Source organism: Syngnathoides biaculeatus, chromosome 5, assembly GCF_019802595.1.
Source record: "Syngnathoides biaculeatus isolate LvHL_M chromosome 5, ASM1980259v1, whole genome shotgun sequence".
In the NCBI taxonomy this organism is placed as follows: Eukaryota; Metazoa; Chordata; class Actinopteri; order Syngnathiformes; family Syngnathidae; genus Syngnathoides; species Syngnathoides biaculeatus.
In genome coordinates, this window is record NC_084644.1 from 3,078,223 (window position 1) to 3,098,946 (window position 20,724).

At 43.6% G+C, this 20,724-nt stretch overlaps 2 protein-coding genes across 4 annotated transcripts; both read right to left on the reverse strand.

The window, feature by feature from the left end:
* Window positions 1-1,807: 1,807 nt before the first annotated feature.
* LOC133501264 (C-type lectin domain family 4 member M-like) lies at window positions 1,808-4,797 on the reverse strand. The gene is made up of 4 exons (XM_061820893.1): window positions 4,633-4,797; window positions 4,431-4,514; window positions 3,417-4,298; window positions 1,808-2,494 (listed from the first exon to the last, which is right to left on the reverse strand). Exons 1-4 carry the CDS (start codon window positions 4,730-4,732, stop codon window positions 2,115-2,117), a joined length of 1,446 nt encoding a protein of 481 aa, XP_061676877.1. The 5' UTR covers window positions 4,733-4,797; the 3' UTR covers window positions 1,808-2,114.
* A 1,627-nt stretch (window positions 4,798-6,424) lies between these two features.
* Window positions 6,425-19,581, reverse strand: colec10 (collectin sub-family member 10 (C-type lectin)). 3 transcript variants are annotated; one of them, XM_061820896.1, is made up of 7 exons: window positions 19,382-19,581; window positions 16,423-16,494; window positions 12,396-12,467; window positions 8,314-8,367; window positions 8,028-8,123; window positions 7,746-7,963; window positions 6,425-6,668 (listed from the first exon to the last, which is right to left on the reverse strand). In XM_061820896.1, the coding sequence occupies exons 1-7, from the start codon at window positions 19,488-19,490 to the stop codon at window positions 6,444-6,446; spliced, it is 846 nt and encodes a 281-aa protein (XP_061676880.1). In that variant the 5' UTR covers window positions 19,491-19,581; the 3' UTR covers window positions 6,425-6,443. The 3 variants fall into 3 exon arrangements, with proteins under 3 accessions (XP_061676880.1, XP_061676881.1, XP_061676882.1); XM_061820897.1 differs by having other exon boundaries at window positions 16,423-16,581; window positions 19,382-19,510; XM_061820898.1 differs by lacking the exons at window positions 12,396-12,467; window positions 16,423-16,494; window positions 19,382-19,581 and adding an exon at window positions 10,354-12,384.
* Window positions 19,582-20,724: the final 1,143 nt, after the last annotated feature.

The following is a 20,724-nucleotide window of genomic DNA, read 5'->3' on the forward strand; positions in this document are numbered from 1 at the left end:
TGACCATCCTCAATGGTTTTTGCTATACATTGTATGCTTATTCTGTCTACTCCAGCTTCCTCCCCATTAACCAAAATATGGATATTCGGTTAATCCATCCATCCATTTTCTTAGCCGCTTATCCTCATGAGGAGTGCTGGAGCCTATCCCAGCTGTCAACGGGCAGGAAGCAGGGTACACCCTGAACCGGTTGCCAGTCAATCGCAGGGCACATAGAGACAAACAGCTACAGTCACAATCACACCTACGGGCCATTTTTAGCGTCTCCGATTAATGTCGCAGGTTTTTGGGATGTGGGAGGAAACCGGAGTGCCCACCCGGAGAAAACCCACACAGGCCTGGGGGAGAATATGCAAACTCCACACAAGCGGGTCGGGGATTGAACCCGGGACTTCAGAACTGTGAGGCCGAAGCTTTCCAGTTGACCCACCGTGCCGCCGAAATTAGGTTTAATCAAAAGTTTCATTTTCATATATAATGATGATATGTAATTATTGTAATTCTAATAATTTCAAATACGAATTACAACCATCTATTTTTTTGTGTGCACATCTCATGGTTCCACCCATTCAAATATCATTTTAAAATGTTTTTTTGATGTTTTTGTGGTGGGCCCGATCACAACTCAAAGCAAAAATTCTGTATTTAATTAAATAATTAGTAATGAATACTTTTTGTAAGAAGGAACATAGGGATGAACTGGGTTCGAACGATTACTTATAAGAGACTAAAAGCAGAAATGAAGTCGGGGGGGGGAGGCGTGGGGGGGGGGCAATGGCGTGGCCACTGGTTAACTAAACGAAAAAACAAATAAGTCACTAATCACGAGTGTAGAATTAAATCTGACAACAGTTGGAATGTGGAAGAGTTGCACACTCAAATCGGCCTTTGAGAAGTTCCTTTTTTTTTTTTGTTGGGTTGTCAAGACTATGCCGCAGTTAATGTTTAGTCAGGATTTGGAATACACGAACCAATATTGACCTAACCTCCGAGAGGGCATTCCGGCCACAGTTTAGGAGGGGCGGGCGTGAGGAGTTCCAGTGGCTCGCTGGACGGTGGCCCGGCCGGGTACGTCACGTGATTTCATGCCATTGTTTTTCAGAGGCTTAAACCTTCCTTGGCAAAACGCAATCAACTGACAAGCTCATCCTTTCAAAGAAAAGGAAATGGACGAGGAAGTTGTCAGAAGCACATTTTGCACCCTTTGTGTCTTTTGCACCGGAACAAAAGAACACAGGACCACGGAAAATTATACGAGCAGTTTACAGAGACGACGGTATTCCGTCATAAAAATAAATATTTGCAATCTTCTTTACGTCATCCTCCCATGGAAGTTTCTGTATGAAACGACTTTGACCTGCCAGATTCAAATAAATCAGTTTCGTCTTCCACCAAGAGTGTCAGTGTGCCACTCCGGCGCTCCGTTTAAAGGGAATGAAAGAAGCCGCTTCGATTGGACGGAATTGAAATTGGCTGCGGTTGCGCCCTTCCGTCACTCGGCAGAGGAAATTGTGATATAGTAGAGGAACACGTGACAGGTTCGGCCCATGCGTGCCCCTGGGCCCTGTTTTAGTCATGCTCAAAACAAAATGGTGGAAAACAATTCCACTGTCGCTGTCCAATTGAGTCCTCGATTGTTTTCTGCAGGTCATATCAAAACGTGTAATGTATTTACAATCACATCTATAGTTTCACTTTACCGGGACTTTAAACATTCCATTCACGGTACGTATCGTCTTTTGATACATGAATTATAGTTAATAATATGACTAAATTCCAAAGACATGAATAAAACAACTAGTGCAGTATTTGTGCTTTTATTTCTTTGGTTTGAACTTGTATGATTGTTAACGTTGAAGATGTAATTTGAAACACTGCTCGTCCACTAAAATATAATAACATCTGACAGTTTGACACTGGAAGAGATTATTTTTATTTTTTCTTGGTGATGTAGAACATATAATGTAAAAAAAAAAAAAAAAAGGATCATTATTTTGTATTTGTATTTTGTAATTCAACCACAGGATGTGGGAGACATATACACACATACCCGTACTCACACACACACACACACACACACACACACACACACACACAGACACACTGACTGCACGTTAATCCTCACAAACCCAAGAGAGAGTCGTACGACAACTGTTGTCATTCCATCCCCTCCCCGAACGAGATACTTCCGCACAGTCCTCGGTCCCTCTGTCGTTGTTTGGCTCCCCAAACTGCCAGAATTCATCCGTGTCCAGCGCTTGGCCGTTCACCCACTTCCACTTGCCCTCGCGCTCCAAGTCAGACAAGCCAATCCATATTTGGTCGTAATATCTGGTGACAAACTCCTCCTCCTCCTTCGAGGTGATAACAACCAGGTCGGCTCCTCTGTCTTGGCAGTCTTTTCTGCTCATTTGCCATGGCTTCGTTTCGCCTTTCTCGGAGATGTAGTAGCATTTCTCCTTGAATTTGACCCAATCCAGAGGGCAAATTTTTTCTAAAAGGAAAGCAGAAAAAAACGGGGACAAGATCAAGCAAAAGTGCAGATACAGTACCTGTCCTGCAACGGTACGAATATATTTATCAATGCTGTTCCATGAGCAGTGATGCCAGTACTGCACTAACAACCGATACGTAACGAGTATTCAGTGTTTCTAAGATGACGTTGGAAACGTAGTTGGTTCCAATTCAAAATTAGCCGATTAAAAATGTAATAGTTGTGTAATTAATTTAATTACGCTCTCGAAGTAACACAGTAATCCCTCGTTTTTCACAGTTAATTGGTACCAGACACACCCGCGAAAAGTGAAAAACAGTGAAGTAGGGGTAAATGGTGTTTTTATATATTTATTTTTATATTTTTGCTTCATCGGTCCATGTCGTCGCGCCGGGGATGGCGCATTAGTGCGTAGTGATCTGGCACTTTGGGGGGGGGGGGCGGAAATCCGCAATCCACTGAATCCGCGATAGGTCATCAGCGAAGTAGAGAGGGATTACTGTATAACAAATTACATTTGATTATGTTTGATGACTTTTTAAATTTCTAATGAATGCATAATAATAAATAAAATAATAAAACCAGATATTATTTTGTGTGTTGCAATAACAAAGGGAAATTAAAGGTGTATACTTAATAATAATAATAACTTTGCATTATTTGTTTCACGCTTGTGGAAAACTATGTTGACCTCATGAAAAATGTGGACAATTTAGACAATGTGACAAACAAGATGAGTGAATGTTCCATAAAAAAATAAAAAAGAAAAATTGCGAAGTGCTTTGCTTCTACAGAGGAGCTTTAAGATTTGGAGTCGTTCTTGCCCACTTGATGTGTATGGCAGGAATCCCAAAGAAGGAACGGTGTCTGTTTGTAATCAGGTTTCAACTTGTTTTTTTGTTTTTGGGTGTGTGCCACTCACCTGTTCTGTTCTGATTTAACCCTTGACCCTCCTCCTCTAAGCGGTCTCGATTCGCAAGCGCTGTGCTGTATCGGCTCTGCAGCTCTTCCAGCTCTTTGGTCAGGTTAGCGGACGCCAACTTCAGTTGGTCTCGCTCATCTCTAAGGGTATCGCGCTCTGCTCTGAGGCCGTCGCGCTCCTTTTGCAGGGTGTTTTTTTCATTCTTCAAGGTGTCCCGCTCACTTTTGAGAGATTCTTGCTCCTTTTGGAGGGCGTCTTTCTCATTTTTGAGGGTGTCTCGCTCATTTTTGAGAACCGTCTGCGCCTTTAGGAGAATGTTTTTGTCATTCTGTAGAATGTCTCGCTCGCTTTTGAAAACTTCGTGGTCAATTTGAAGGGTGTCCCTCTCACGTTGGAGGTTCTCTTTCTCATTCTTGAGGGTGTCCCGCTCACTTTTGAGTTTCTCCTCCTCGTTTTTCTGTGCGCCTTGTTCAGATTGGAGGGTGTCCCGCTCATGTTTCAGGACCTCCTGCTCATTTTGCAGGTTGTCTAGTTCAGCTCTTAAAGTACCTTGCTCATTTTTGAGAGCGTCCCGTTCAACGTGGAGAACGTCTCGTTCGTTTTTGAGGGTGTCGCATTCATCGTGGAGGGCGTTGCGCTCGTTTTCAAGAATGTCTCGCTGGTTCTGAAGCGTGTCCCGTTCGTTTTGGAGGCGGTCTCGCTCCGACTTGACGGTGTCCTTCTCCTTAGTCAGAGAGCACAGCTTGGTCTCTAACTGCTTGTTGCTTTCCAACATGGTGGTGTATCTGCCCTGTAACTGGAAACATTGCGAAGTCAGATTGGGACACCTGGTGAGACCGACGGGCAATTCTCCAGCGTCTTTTAGAGGGCTCGGTCCCATGTCTGCAACAAAACGAGCACAGACTGAATCAGTCAAAGGACCAGATCAGAATGCTGTCATTAAAGGGTCAAGGTCTTGTTTGGCGCTGCACTCATGCAGTGACATGGTGGGATTATGTCAAGGCGTGTACTCACAACGGCCCACCATGGCTATAATGACAACCAGTAGGAGAAGGTAGAGCAGCCCCAGGCACACTGCAACAGCTCCAATCCACCACGCTGAGTCGCCCCCCCCCAAAAAAAAAAAAAAAAAAAAACTTTTAATTTAGTACTTCGCAGTACTGATTGGTAGTTTTTGTTTATTTTCGAAATGCATCAAAGTCCAAGATATTCTTACCTGATTTTGGAAATCTCTGTCCACGTTCTGATTTAGACTCTATTAATTCCAAACCATCTCCCCGAATCACGCTTGACTTGCGGTTAAAATTCACAGACATGTCTGATTTGTCTTCAGGCCCTCTTGGTTGTCACCTCGCCGTTAAGTTTCACGAATGTTGCAACAAACAAACTTTGTTAGGGCAAAGCCATCTGCTGAATCGGGGAGGGGAGGGAAAAAAAAAAAAAAACAACAAGTAATGGCCACGCCTTTGGATGAGTTTAAAGGAACCGTGTGGGGACAAAGTTAGGAGTTCCGACAAGTGTACGGAGCACCTGATTTGGATATCATACAGCTGATAATATGAACTAAAAATCTGTCATCTTTAGTCATAAACTATGTGTACTTTTACTTGTCTAGAATGAGGAAAACTAACATTATGGGCTCTTTTTTTTTCCTTATCAGTAAAGAGCGCCCTGAATCTTTGAGATTTTAGGACAGTCAGCAAAGTTCACATTTCCTTTTTGCAATAACAGGAAGTTACTGAGCTTAAAATTGTGCGTGGGGAAAGTTGTTAATGTGTAAGAATTTGCAGTCTCAACTTTGAAACACCGCGCCATCGAATTAATGACAGTGTTGTGGATGAGATTTAGTAACATTCATATTTTGCATCAAAACATTTGGTTAAAATGTGCAATTACTTCCATCCATCTATTTTTTTATCGTGTGAGTCCTCGTTTGGGTTGGAGGTAACCGAAATCTATCCCAGCCTATTTCAGTTTTTGGGAATGCGTACTGCCGACAATCTCTCCAAGGAAAACGTGCAAATCCGCTGTGAATTTTGGCACTATTTGAGATAAATATGTTGTGTATTTTTGAATTACCTAAGATAAAACCTGAGTGAGGTGAATTAAGATCTGATTTTAGCTAGTAAGCTGGACAAACTCCCCGAGTGAGTCCACTTCGAAGGAATTCTATGGCCCATTAGAGGCTGGCACAGTCAACCACCTCATAGGTGATGACCTGGGGTTATCGCCAGAGGTTCTGGTTCTGGTTCCAAATCTGCATTTATTTGTTTATCGCAACCAAGTATACAAGGCCCACAGACATCCTGGAGCCAGGAAGGAGGGGGGGGGGGGGGATGTGGATGCGGCATAGGTGATGTGAAAGATGACCGGCGAAACAGGGGGGAGGGGAACCTTCTGTCCGCACCCAGGAGGTCAGGAGGAATGATTTAAGAAACGGACAGCGGAATAGTTTTGGGCGTGTTATACGGATTCCTCACAGCTGTGACACTTCTGAATAAAATAACTCGCCCAGACTTCAGTTTCTGAGAGTGCTTCCTCCAATTTCTACCTGGACTCAAGGGGAAAATACACGTCATCGTATTTCGGTAGGACACGCCCGACAAAAAAATGTGACTTGAGTATTAGTGGCATTAGCGCACCCTAATGCTAATCGTCACCGATAATAAACCGTTAACCCCAAATCTAGCTCCATTTTGAACCTCGTTTTGTTTTCACTTTATACAAATCTTGTATAATCATCTTGTTACATTTGCGTAGGAGCCAATCACGTTGCAGCAGTGCATGTCTTGCGTAGAACTCAGGTGGGCTTCCTAATAACATTCCACCCAGAGTGGGAGCGACGTCAACTTTTCTAGGGCGACTCGGACTTCTCAGAAGAGAATACATTCACACTTTGTGCATTAACGTGGCGTGTAAAACTACATAAATGTTTATGTATGTATTTTCCGACATGACATTTCAAACGGAGACAAGTCTAAGTACGTCATTTATTGCATGTACTTGCATGGAAGTCTGATCAATAACTCAAGGTGTCGAGTCGACGGCGCCTCCCCGTCCTCCTCTTCTTATCCTGCCTTTTGGAAACTCACAGATGAAAAACATGGCGGTGTCACACGGCACGCGATTCCACGTCCCCGTGCTGAGCAGCTCCACGCAGCTCGCGTTGCGGCTGGCCGAAGTCAGATCGTCGGAAGCAAAGTCGGAAGGTGGGATGGAATCTGCATCCCCGGAACTGTTTCCTCCATTTTGCTGACGAATAGGAAAAACCAATACTGAGCATCTTCACGCACAGGCAATACCAACATCCACAGTACATGCATGATATTAATTAACCATCTGTTTCAAGCGGTGACTTTTGCCCCTTAACCTTTAACATTTAGGCCTGCATGTGAGTACGGTAATTGTAAATATGGAGCTGGAAAACGGAAAGAAACACGATGCCAGCCCGGCACGTTGTGGTGCATGCAGTGGCTCACAACAGGGTAAAATTGCAACGAGGGAATTTGGACTAATCTTTCACAGGTCGGAATCATTTGGGCACTTTTCTCTCTCTAATCGATAGCACACACTTTGGCGCTGAGGAGACAAAAATAAACCTCATGAAAATTGGTAGAAAAATGACTTAAGTTCAATGTCCATGCCTTGCCTTATTGCCCTCGGTGCCATATTTGCAGAGAATATCGCCATTATCGTAATTTCCGGCTTTAAACCGCCACTTTTTTCACACGCTTTCAACCCTGGGCTTTATGCGGTGATGTGGCTAATTTGTGCATTTTTTTCCAACGGCCACAAGGGGGCACTCAAGCGGAAAAGGTAACAGTGAGACCGGTGGAATATATGTGCCGAGGAAGTGATTTTTACCTGGCCGGCCCTGTTAGCGTGTTACTGCCGTGTCTCAGTGACTTTTACCAGTGTGTTTTTTCTTAACTGGGCCCGTTAGCGCAGCGCTATCGTTAGCATTAGCGCGGCAGCACTAGCGTTAAACTCTTTCTGTGTACCGTCTTTCTTTGTAAATATCTCATGTTCCAATGTGGGTTTCAATGTGGACACTTGCGGCTTTTACACAGCTGCGGCGTATGTATGTACCAAATGGTATTTCCTCTACAAACGTACTCGGTGAGGCTTATAACCAGGTGCGCTCCGTAGGCCGGGAATTACGGTATATTGGACTTTCCAATTACGCCATGTTGTGTGTCATAGATGATAGGTGAAGCGTTTAGTTTTTTTTCTATCGTTAATTTATCCGATTGGTCTAAGGGTGGTGGTGACGTCATTGGACACCTATCCATTGTGACTTGTTCCACTGTAGTGTAAGCGTGTACATACCGCGAGGGTGTCGGTGATGTTCGGCCGGAAGCCGACGTAAACCCTGCTGAGTCCGGACTGACTGACATAATCCGCCACGAGCCGGTTGCTGTTGACGGTGTTGGGCACGGCCAAGGCGCCGCCTCTCAGCTTGCAGTTCGTTGAGGCCTCCTTGAAGTTTTTGGCCTCCTTCACCAGCAGGTAGTAGCGCTCATCACTTTCCGTCAGTCCCAACATGACTGGATAAGAGTGGAGTGATTAATTTTTTACGCTTTGCGCGAGCGGTAAGTCCGGCACACTCACTCTTCTTGACAAACTTGAGAGCGTTCCTCAGCTTGCCCACAAAGACGTCCATCTGTCCCAACACCCTCCTGTATTTTCCACAGTCACACGTCGTGCCTAATTGATCGAGTGCAAGATATTTGAGCGGAATCACCTCCTTTCAGACTGGACTAAGCCTGAATTTGGCTAATCTCTGCTCAGGCTTTTGATTTGAAAGTACCACAAAGGTTTGGTGACGGTGTAGTTTCAACACAAAACAACTCCACGAGGACAGAAGACCATCAATTGCTCCATTTCCGAGCCCTACCTGTTACCCCCTTCAAACCAGAGGGCCCATCCAAGCCTGTATCCCCCTTGTCCCCTACAGAGAAATACATGACACATAAATGGATAATAATCATAATACCAACACCAAAAAAACCAACACTACAAATAAATAACAAGCGTAGTTTCTTATTTTTTAATCTCTGAAGTTTTTCCGGTCATTCCAGTAATCGCGATATATAATTAAATACAAATAATTCAATTTTAACAACAAATTACTTTGGACAATTATAGGAGGGCGGCACGCTGGTGCAGCTGTTAAAAGTGTTGGCCTCACAGTTCTGAGGACCCGGGTTCGACTCCGGCCCCACCTGTGTGGAGTTTGCATGTTCTCCCCGTGCCTGCGTGGGTTTTCTCCGGGTGGCCACTCCGGTTTCCTCCCACATCCCAAAAACATGCAACATTAATTGGACACTCTTAAATTGCCCCTAGGTGCGATCATGAGTGTGGCTGTTTGTCTCCATGTGCCCTGCGATTGGCTGGCAACCAGTTCAGGGTGTACCCCGACCTCCTGCCCGTTGACAGCCGGGATAGGCGCCACGCCCGGCGACCCTCGCGAGGATAAGCGGTAAAGAAAATGGATGGATGGATTTATAGGAGCCCGGAACTACAGTATGCCGATCATTTCGGTCGCAGAGGAATTTTGTTGTGCTTGTACAATATCACCAACAGATGGGGATATCACACTAATCTGTATAATTTTAAATTTTCATGATTATGAAGTTAACAACACTGAGGGTATACTGTACGATCTCATAATGTTTAGTCCAAGCAAAACCATTTTCACTCAAGGTAATAAGTAATAATTAGAGTAATCATTCCCAATTGGGGTGCCAAAGCTTTTGAGAGTAGGATTTATCATTTATTATTAACATTACACCTCGTGACATTTTAAAGATATTCCCAGAGCAAAAAAGTTGACCATATAGACAGTATACAATTACTTATAACAACAACATTATGATATAAGTAATTGTATACTGTACTCAGCAGGCTATCTATCTATCTATCTATCTATCTATCTATCTATCTATCTATCTATCTATCTACTATCTATCTATCTATCTATCTATATCTATCTATCTATCTATCTATCTATCTATCTATCTATCTATCTATCTATCTATCTATCTATCTATCTATCTATCTATCTATATCTATCTATCTATCTATCCAGAGCCTCTCCCATTTTGCAGTGCGTTCATTCCAGGCGTTATGGTTATCATCCCACCTGCAGCATCCCTTTATTCTGTTTTTTTTTTAATTTTATTTTTATTTTATCATTTTGGCATCCCCAAAAAAAAGCAAAAATAAAGATGAGGGAAATTCTTTAGATTGAGGAGGGGGAGGGCCTAGTATGGACTTCCACAAATGACCCGTTCTGTTCTTTTATGCAATATTCCCTGCGTCAGTTTACCAATTGTTTTCCCTGAAAATGATCTTTTTTCTTAAGATTTGCTGATAACCTGACATCACACAAGTTGATGGTTCCAACTCCTCTTTGGAGGTTCTCCTCTACTTGAGAACTTAACTGTGTCAGAATGAAAATCCGAGTTCCGGGTCAGTGTTTTTCCCCTGCAAGGCAACGACGACGCTTGTGAAAACGACTTGTTTTTGTGTCAAGTGTTTAGCGATCTGTGACCTCGCTGTTTTCACGGGACAAAGCCACACTTCCTGGAAGAATATTAAAATTAATGGTTGTGGAGAAAAGTGGTTCCTCACAAAGGCATGGCAATAGTGGAACTCGTTAAAAATAAATATCTACCACACAGGGAGGAAACGCAGCAATGGGAGATCATTTATTACTCCAAGTGATTACCTCAGAAGTGTAACAAAAATTTGAAACACTCGTGTACTGTTTTTTTGTTTTCTGTCGTGCTGTTAAGTAGCTTCGGAAACTCCGTTCTGTGGCCACAACATTAGGTACACCCACATTTAAAAAAAACAAACAACCAAAAAAAAACCAAAAAAACCCACGATGCAATACAGTTCTATGTCATTGAAAAATGTTGATCTTCTTTACCGCTTATCCCGTTCAGGGTCGCGGGTGATCCGGATTCTCTCCCGGGTGATTTTGAGTGAGCGGCAGAGCGGACTCTGGACTGGTCGGCAACCAATCGCAGCGCCCACATAGACAAACGGGCATTGATACTCATATTCACAATATCTGGACAAGCGAGAGTCTTCAAGGAACCTCGCGTGCATGCTTATGAAATGTGAGAGGAAGCGAGAGAAAGTCCCTCCATGCACGACAACCCTCAAGCTCCGAACAATGAGGCAGATGAGCTAACTTCTGAACCGCTGTGCTGCCACATTGAAAACTACAACACTCATATAATTAACACCTTGTTGTATTCAATAGAACATATTTTGGAAATCCATATTCAATTTTCAAATTGGAAGTCAAGCATAATAGCATTGTTCAAGTTACTGTAAAAAGGTCTTCTTTTTCTTTTCCTTTCGGCTTGTCCTGTTAGGGGTCGCCACAGCGTGTCATCTTTTTCCATCTCAGCCTATCTCGTGCATCTTCCTCTGTAGCACCCCCAGTCTTCGTGACTTCCCTCACAACATCCATCAACCTTTTCTTTAGTCTTCCTCCCGCTTTTTTGCCTGGGGGCTCCACCCTCAGCACCCTTCTACCAATGTACTCACTCTCTCGCCTCTGGATGTGTTGAAACCGTCAAAGTCTGCTCTCTCTTGTCTCCAAAAGATCCAACTTTGGCTTTCCCTCTAATGAGCTCATTTCTGCCTGCTGACTCCGAGCGAGCACCTCAGCATCTTCATTTCTGCCACCTCCAGTTCTCCTTCCTGTTGTCTCTTCAGTGACACTCGGTCTCTCATCCGTACATCATGGCCGGCCTCACCGCTGTTTTATAAACTTTGCCCTTCATCCTAGCGGAGACTCTTCTGTCACATAGAACACCAGACACCTTCCGCCAACTGTTAAACCTCGCTTGGACCCGTTTCTTCACTTCCTTACCACACTCACCCTCACTCTGGATCGTTGACCCCAAGTATTTGAAGTCGTCCACCCAAAGGTGTTTGGTAATGAAAAAAAAAATATTGCAATATCTCAATATTTATTTCATATGATGATTTGAAATTTTTATCCAGATTTGAACACAAATGATGGAATTTGATGCAAATGATTTGCTTACGCGGGCCACGCCAAATGATGCGGCGGGCCAGATCTGGCCCCTGTTCCTTGAGTTTGACACCTGTGACACTACTAATACTGCCGCCCATCTTTTTTGAGACAAGGAATACATTTTAAATTTGGCAAATCTCAAAGCACAGAACCAGATAAATAAAACCTGAAAATTTACAAAAAGAATTGTAGTTCAGTGATGATCCCATCTCGCTCACTCGCTCACTCACTCGCTCGCTCGCTCACTCACTCACTCACTCACTCACTCACTCACTCACTCACTCACTCACTCACTCACTCACTCACTCACTCACTCACTCACTCACTCACTCACTCACTCACTCACTCACTCACTCACTCACTCACTCACAAATTGATTTATTTATCTAGTGTGAAGTCTGGGCATGTCTAGCTGAACAAAAAAAGCTAATATTCTTCTATTTATCCTGTTAACCAGAGATTAAATGTACATTCTGCCATCTAATGGAAGAGCATTTAATTGCTGTGCCTGTCATTATATGTACATAGCTGTCATAAATAAAGTAGATGAACTCAGATATGACTGCACAAGTGTGCAGAGGACGCAAGCAACCGATCGTGGCTCGCCGGCGAGATGTTGAGATACGCGGGCCAATCTGCGAAAAACACGTGGCGTGAACTTGATGAAGAACCATGGTTAATACTGTATTTTAGACAGTGTCAGGATCGTTCATGAAGGCATATTTTTCCAATAGCTCTCCTTAGCGGATCTCTATTAAATAATTGCACTGGTGCATTTAATGTGGTAGCCAGTCAATGGAAAGTGCATTTTTAATTTTACATAAAACTGCTGGGGATTACGGCACAGAGGTTACTACAAACACTGAATTAAATACTGCACACATAGGATAGATACCAAGAACTTCGCCGAGTCGTACCTTGTTCCCCGTCGGGTCCCGTCTTTCCCATGTGACCAACGTCGCCCTTCAGCCCCGCCTCTCCCGATGTCCCTGGAAAGGCAGAAAAAGAAGGAGAGAACAAGATGGATGTATTTTGCTCATCTTTGAACGACTTTAACACAATGAAATATCATTTACAACACAATTTGTTTCTTTTTGTGTATTCCTGCCAGTATGTCGAGTATCATCACATTTGGACGAACGACCCGTTATTTGTCACCACACTCTCATTGTTGTATTTTTATGTGTGTGTGCTTTTATTTTTTATTGGATGTCTGGGGATACGTAATAACTAAAAATAGGAATACATTTTCATGGAACATACGTGTTACTGGTGAGGCACAGACCAAAGAAGAGACAATCACATGCTGGCACCTTTTCACTATCATATTATAAACTTCTATTATCATATATAAACTATAATTTACTGTTGCTCGGATTGGCTTGCACCAGGACAGGACTTTTACTTACTTTTGGTGGATAACGATTTGTTTCAAGCACGCACGCACACACAAACGTAGCTAAGTAATGCGGTGCTTCTGTGGACAGAGATTTATGCTTTATGCGTCCCTCATCATTTTTGTGCATCTTAGATGCAGGACAACGAAATTTTGAATTTATCATTATTTACTACCCATTTTTTTTTAAATAGCTTATGTTTAATTGGACTCATTAGGAAATGTGTGTTTTATAAAGGAATTTTTATTATCCATTTACTTTTGCCACTTATCCTCACGAGTGTCGTGGGGAGTGCTGGAGCCTATCCCAGCTGTCATCGGGCAGGAGGCGGGGTACACCCTGAACTGGTCGCCAGCCAATCGCAGGGCATATCGAGACAGTTGCACTCACAATCACACCTAGGGACAATTTAGTGTCCAATTCTTGTTGCATGTTTTTGGGATGTGGGAGGAAACCGGAGTGCCCGGAGAAAACCCACGCAGGCACGGATGGGGAGAAGATGCAAACTCCACGCTGGGAGGGCCGGGATCGAACCCGGATCCTCAGAACTTTGAGGCCAACGCTATACCAGCTGATCCACCGTGCCCCTGTTTTAGTATCAATTTCAAAATACACAACAAATTATTGGCAAGATAAACTTGATTATCCTCCGCAAAGGAGTCATTTGGATTCGATTTGGATTCATTCATACGAAAGAGTTTAAAATGTGCGCGTGTGCAAAGTTTGGCCTACCGCTGCTCTGTAAACTATTCCGCTGGAAATTAATCGCATTTGAAATAAAATGTGACACATTGGAGAGGGCTGTTGCTATAGGCGAGAAGTGGCACACACACACACACACACACACATGCACACGCACACATACGCTCATAAAGTTTGCCAGTTTTACAAGTTTATGTTTCTTGATGATTTGTAAGACATATGACCGAGAGGTATGCAGTCAAATGAAAATGCATAACAGCTATAACTACTAAATACTATGAAATATGTCGGAATCTGAATAAGAATATTTTTTGTTGTTGTTGCCAAGTATGTCAAAGACACACACATGCTTGTAAATGTGTAACTACAACTACAATGTATCTTTCTGGCTGCACATTACAATGAAGCCCTGAGTGAAGCGCGGAGATTTGAATTGTTCTGCGCAGGGAGGGAGAAAATGGACGTGTTGTTGCGTTTTCCCCGTGTTTATAGTTGACGAATGCCGTTTTGCCCGTGCGTGCCGACAGCAGCCAGTTCAACCGTTCATCCGTCTTTCAGATAACGCTTGCTCCTATCGCTCTTGCTGCTTTTTTATAATGGCCAAACCCTCCAACTGGCTTAACGTCTGGATTCCCCGCGCAGCTGCCGGAGGATAAAGAGCTGGAAGGCCTCATTTTTCATCGCAAAGACATATTTGAGTTAGTAAAATGCAGTCGCGCAGGCGCTAGGGGGGGAAATTTTCAAGCCTCGATTAAAATCCCTCGATTGTAGATTCTCCGTTGGGTGACGAAGTGGCTTCTAGCAAAATCCTCCATTTTTATGTGCTTTTATTCGCTGCTGGCTTCCAGATCACAGGCAATGAACTCCCACAATAACAAATTCGCAGCTCAATTTCGCCTCGCTTGAACGTAAATGTGGGGGGTAAACGGCCACCGCTGTTTGTTGACGTGATTAAACCGAGAGCAACGCATTTGTTTTTGTTTCCAGGGCATTAGCTGTCCTTGAGTCCTTCTTAACATTCCAAAATCAAGCCACGTGTTCCTGTAAAATCTCCTCAATTAAAAAGGGGAATTTGTGCCTCATCTGTCCAGCGCTTGACGTAGTGCAGCGGAGATGTTGCGGGTTGTGTCGGCGCTGTAGCAAATACGTGTACCCACGGGGACTGTCACGGCTGGCAACGCTTGAGTCAATCCGGACTGAATTATTATGTTTACATTGAGTACTTCCATTTACGAGATTACTCAATGAAGATTTGTGGGGAGAAACAACCCGACAGTCGCTGACCACATTCGGTATGCTTGCCCAATCCATGAGGTTCCAATAGAAAAGCTGCATTTCAAGGATATCCATCCATCCATTTTCTGAGCCGCTTATCCTCACAAACTGGTTGCCAGCCAATCGCAGGGCACATGGAGGCAGACAACAGTCACACTCACAATCACACCTAGGGGCAATTTAGACTCTCCAATTAATGGGATTTGGGAGGAAACCAGAGTGCCTGGAGAAAACCCACGCAGGCATGGGCAGGGATTCGAACCCCGGTCTCAGAACTGTGAGGCCAAAGTTCTACAGTTGTTCCACCATGCTGCCCTATTTAAAGGATATTTATTCTTATTATGTCCTGTTGTTTATGTAAAATGATGCTCCTCTCAGGTGTAAAATAACCACATTCTTGGAAACTAACTATTGCTAATGTTAATTGAATAATTGTGACGTGACAATATTAATCAAACCGTAGCCGTGTTTTTTTTTTTTTTTTTTTACAAAACTCAAGAGGTTTCACCCAGTATATATGAAGATTCAACCATATGGGCTATTTTAAGATATTATACAAAACACACTGATTGTGTCCATCCATCCATCCATTTTAGCCACTTATCCTCACGAGTGTCACGCGATTGCTGGAGGCTATCCCAGCAGTCAACGGGCAGGAGGCGGGGTACACCCTGAACTGGTTGCCAGCCAATCGCGGGCCACATCGAGACCAAGAGCCGCACTCACAATCACACCTAGGGGCAATTCATGTTGCATGTTTTTGGGATGTGGGAGGAAACCGGAGTGCCCGGAGAAAAGCCACGCAGGCGCGGGGAGAACATGCAAACTCCACACTGGGAGGTCCGGGATTGAACCTGAGACCTCAGAACCGTGAGGCCAACACATTCCAGGTGAGCCAACGTGCTGCCCCACAGCGATTGTGTATTATACATAAATGTATTTGCCAAATTCTTTTTAAAGTTCGTCATGAAAAAATATCGCAATGTTGTTTAATGTGTTTCTGGCATTTTAAAGACCTTGAGGGTCATTCTCAAGGTGAATTGAGGCCTTAAGATTTGAAAAAAAAAAAAACTTTGGTTTGGTGTGTGAACAAGTTGTGTACACGTCCCATGAAAACTTGCATTTCCTCCACCTTTTGCCGTCAGTGTATAAATGTCAAGTTGAGCGAGCAATTTTTGCACCTTTTAAGGTAGTTTCGCTGGGACGAGCGGCAACTGTGAGTAAGGGAATTACCCAACGCTGGGGCAGCGTTGCGGAGTTTAACACCCACCCGTTTCACATGCCCCTGCCGTGTCGCAAGCCGTCCTCGCTGGCTCGCAAAGGCAAGCGTGCTCCACCTCTTCGCCGAAAGCAAAGTCCCATTCCTTACAGATTTCGACGCGTGAAATGCACTCAGGTCGAATGGAAACATCGCGACATTGTTTTGGACTCGTGGCTGTCTTTTTCCGTCTGGTATCAAGACTGTTCGGATCCAACGGAATAGGTTCTATTGTACAGAATTAGATTTTGTAATGAATTTTAGTGTCAAGATGAGAAATTTGAAGGCGAAACGTCAAGCGGTTTGGGCTACCTGGATGTCCTGGTGGTCCGTTCTTCCCGATTCCGCCCTCATCTCCTTCATTCCCAAGGTCACCTTGGTCTCCTGCGTAGATGGGAAGAGTGACAAAAGAAGCAAGGCAGGGATGATGTTTCATAGCGTAGCGTGTTCCCTCGCTGTATCACAGGTCACCTATGGCGGGTTTAATGGGTTGCAGAAAAAAAAAAAAATTATCCATCTCGTGCATAAATTGACAGATCATAGGAGTTTGAGTGCAGATTTTTTTGATACATGTTCCATATACCGTAAATTCCGGCCTTCAAGCCGCGACTTTTTTCACACGCTTTCAAGCCTTTGGTTTATGTAGTGATGCAGCTCATCTGTGCATTTTTTCTAATGGTCGCAAGGGGGCAATCAAGCGGAAAAGGTAAGAATGAGACCGGCGGAATGTATGTGCAGAGGAAGTGACTTTTATCGGTCCTGTTAGCGCTGTGCTCGCGTGTCGCTGCTGTGTTACTGGCATGTCTCAGTGATATTTACCGGTAAGTTTTATTTTAACCAGCCCTGTTGGCATTAGCACTACCGTGGTGCTAGCGTTAGCACTAGCTTTAGCGTGGTGCAGGTGTTCACACTAGCATTAGCACGGCGTGAGCGTTAAACTCTTTCTGTGTACCATCTTTCTTTGTAAATATCTTGTGTTTCAATGTGGGTTTCAATGTGGGCATTTGCTTTTACACAGCTGCAGTACCAAAGGGTAGTTCCTGTACAAATGTACTCGGTGAGGATTGTAACCAGGCGCACTTTGTAAGCAGGGAATTACGGTAATTAACTAAATCGGTCACTAAAATAAATGCTTCCTAGCCTAAAATATTAAAAGTGTAAAAAAAAAATATGACTGTGCAATATTTTGTAAGGAGCCCCTAAAGGGACATTGGGGGGGAAAAAATGGTTTCTCATTGTAATGAGTAACTTTCTTATTGTAATGAGAAACTTTCTCATTGTAACGAGAGAACTTTTTCCATTGTAATAATTAACTTGTCCATTGCATGTGTACATGTATAAAAGACCCTTATTCCTTATTCAGGAAGCGACCGCTAGCAGGTAAATAAGCTGCGACCCATAGGTAGTCGTTTTTCAACACGGTCATTGTCGTGAGTAACTTACTCATGAGTTACAATGACTCATTATAATGAGTAAGTTACTCATTGCAATGAATAAGTTACTTATTATTTGTAATGAGTAAGTTACTCATTATTTGTAATGAGTGAGTTATTCATTATTTGTAATGAGTTACTTATTATATGCAACGAGTAAGTCAGTCATTACAATGAGAAAGCAGTTAGTTTGTTTTTTTTTTTCAATGTCTCTTTCGGGGCTCCGTAATTTTGTGAGTGTTTTATAAAGTGATTAAGAGTACTGCATGTAGACAGAGTAAGAGTATAGTACGGGATAACAGGACTTTGCGGAAGACTAATAAAAGTCTCGGAGGTTCCCACATGCTTTAAAATATGTATTAACAATCCAAAAATACGTCGTTGCCACTTCACCAATGTCGCCTCTTGCTTGGTCGGGTTTGGAACCGAACTATTGTCGTCAATAGGGCGCATCACATCATTGGTGACTGAGCCAAAATCCAAACTTGAGGGATGGAACTGTGAGCAACTTTTAATATCATGTTAAACAACCAACCAAAAAAAATAGTCCAAGCCTATTTTTTTTTTTTTTATTTGAAAAGCAAAGGTTCCATTGAACTAATAATTATGACATCATTTTTTGAGTCAAAAACCAAAAAATGAGGTGTACAGGAGAGGTTTTGGCTGCACGGGATGTCTGATGTAGCTGCCAAGGACACTTTGTAACCTTGGTGCCGGGCAGAGGCAGGATAGCAACAAACATCTTTGAACGGCGCCATATGGAGACTGACTTGAGTTTAGTTTGGTATTTTTTTTTTCTGTACACTGAAAAGAATTATTCATACTAGAATGATGCCATACTATGTAATTAGTTCAGGCTCGGTGCACGTTAGTTGTCAATTGGCGTGGCTTTCTTAGCCACGTGACGTCACGTACTAAGAAAGCGGAACTGGATCGGCCGGGTGTTCGGTTCTGACCTGAAGTAACCTCGCCTGGCGGCGCAGACGGTGAATTTTAGACAGCGAATTAAAGCAACTATTGAAAATGTGATCACTTAACATTTCAAATTCAAATCCCGTTTTCTGTGGCATTTCACATTCAAACCCTGGTGGCACTAATTTACTTCCATAATAAAGTAACACGAAGTCCGAGATTGAAAAAGTCCGCTAGCAGTGCCCTCCGCAAAACCCTGAATCACACATCAGATCTCCGTTAGAATACATAAACTAGGACGTGCCATGCGATGAATTCTGCAGTCATTGTGTCTTAAGATTGAGCATCTTGCCCAAATAAATGCACGACAGTTTCAATTTCCCAGCGGTACCGCACACACAAGCAGGTCTTCGCTTCCTCACGCACTCTCGCCACGTCACCGCACATCACATCAGTGTCCTCTTGGCACAAAAGTAGGGGAAAAAGTGCTGCTTAACTTCGCCTGGTGTGTGTTTTATTGGCTCTGTCTGAATCAACAGGGGAATAAGCTACTGGATGTTGTAAAACGCAGAAGGCATTCCCTCCCGAAAGACTGCGGCGCAGGAGTCGGCTGGCTGTTAAACGACAGGACACTCCATGCTGGGTACCTTTCTCATCGACGCTATAAAGGGCTCCAAAATGATTCTCGGTGTTTCCTCTGAATTTTCCATTCCGTCTTTCAATTGACCGCACGCTGGCATTAACAAGTCGACCCAATTGCGAGACACAAGCCTCGCGTATAAAAAAACAAAAAAAAAGCCAGCAGTTAGTCCGGAATGGAAAAGCATTTGCACAGCCGAATCCCCGTTTATAGTGCCGTTACCCAACAAAAGTGTTCCAGTTGAGCTCTTTTGTCTGACGAAAGCAAACAATGTAGTGGCGTTTACCTTTTGCTCCGGGTATGAGCGAGCGGCTGCAGACTTCGGGAGACGAGGAAGCGCAGGTGAATGCCGCCGTAACACAAAATAAGAAAAACCCGGCGGAGTGTCTTGCCATCGTGGGCTAAAGGATCTTGTACATGAACGTCGCCTCCTCTGTGCTAATGCGCGCCTGGCGACAGACGTAAGAAGAGTTTAGTTGCGGCGCTAACGAGCAGATAAAGTCAGAAAACGCTTTTGTTGACATGGGCCTATCAGCTCCTTGTCACTCCTTTCAAACAACACTCTGCAGATTCTGGCATTCCTCTCAGCTCAGAACTTTTAACAGCAAATTTACAAGCTACTCTGTATTTAATACATTTCTCCATCATATTTGACCTCCAATTACTATCGTCTAACTAGAATATGACCTTTATTCAAAAATGTTAAATCCCATTAAAAATAACGGGCATAGCTTGCTTTTCTAAATCTGTTGTAGTTGTCATTAATGCTCCCTGGTTTACGTTTCTCCAAGTCACTGTTGTTCCTGTTTTTCTTTTTCCTGCCTCATAAGAAGAGATTGATCTCGATCAATACCGATCTCAAAAGCGGTCTTTTTTCACATTGTTTTTAGTCATGTACAGATGCCTATTTCACGCACAATGAAGCTATGGGAAAGAGTAGTGGAGGGTAGACTCCGGACAGAAATCAGTATCTGCGAGCAACAGTATGGTTTCATGCCCAGAAAGAAAGAGTACCACAGATGCATTATTTGCCTCGAGGATGCAAATTGAAAAGTACAGAGAATGTCAGAAGGAGCTACACTATGTCTTTGTGGATCTAGAGAAAGCCTATGACAGTGTACCAAGAGAGGAACTGTGGTACTGCATGCGTAAGTCTGGTGTGGCAGAGAAGTATGTTAAAATAGTACAGGACATGTATGATGGCAGCAGAACGATGGTGAGGTGTGCCCTAGGTGTGACAAAAGAATTTAAGGTGGAGGTGGGACTGCATCAGGGATCCGCGCCGAGCCCCTTCCTGTTTTGCGGTGGTAATGGATAGGCTGACAGATGAGGTCAGACTGGGATCCCCTTGGACCATGATGTTCGCAGATGATATTGTGATCTGCAGTGAAAGCAGGGAGCAGGCGGAGGAACAATTAGAAAGATGGAGACACACGCTGGAAAGGAGAGAAATGAAGATTAGCCAAAGTAAAACAGAATATATGTGCGTGAATGAGAGGGGCGGAGGGGGAAGAGTGAGACTCCTGGGAGAAGAGATAGCGAGGGTGGACGACTTCAAATACTTGGGGTCAACGATCCAGAGCAATGGTGAGTGTAGTAAAGGAGCGAAGAAACGGGTCCAAGCAGGTT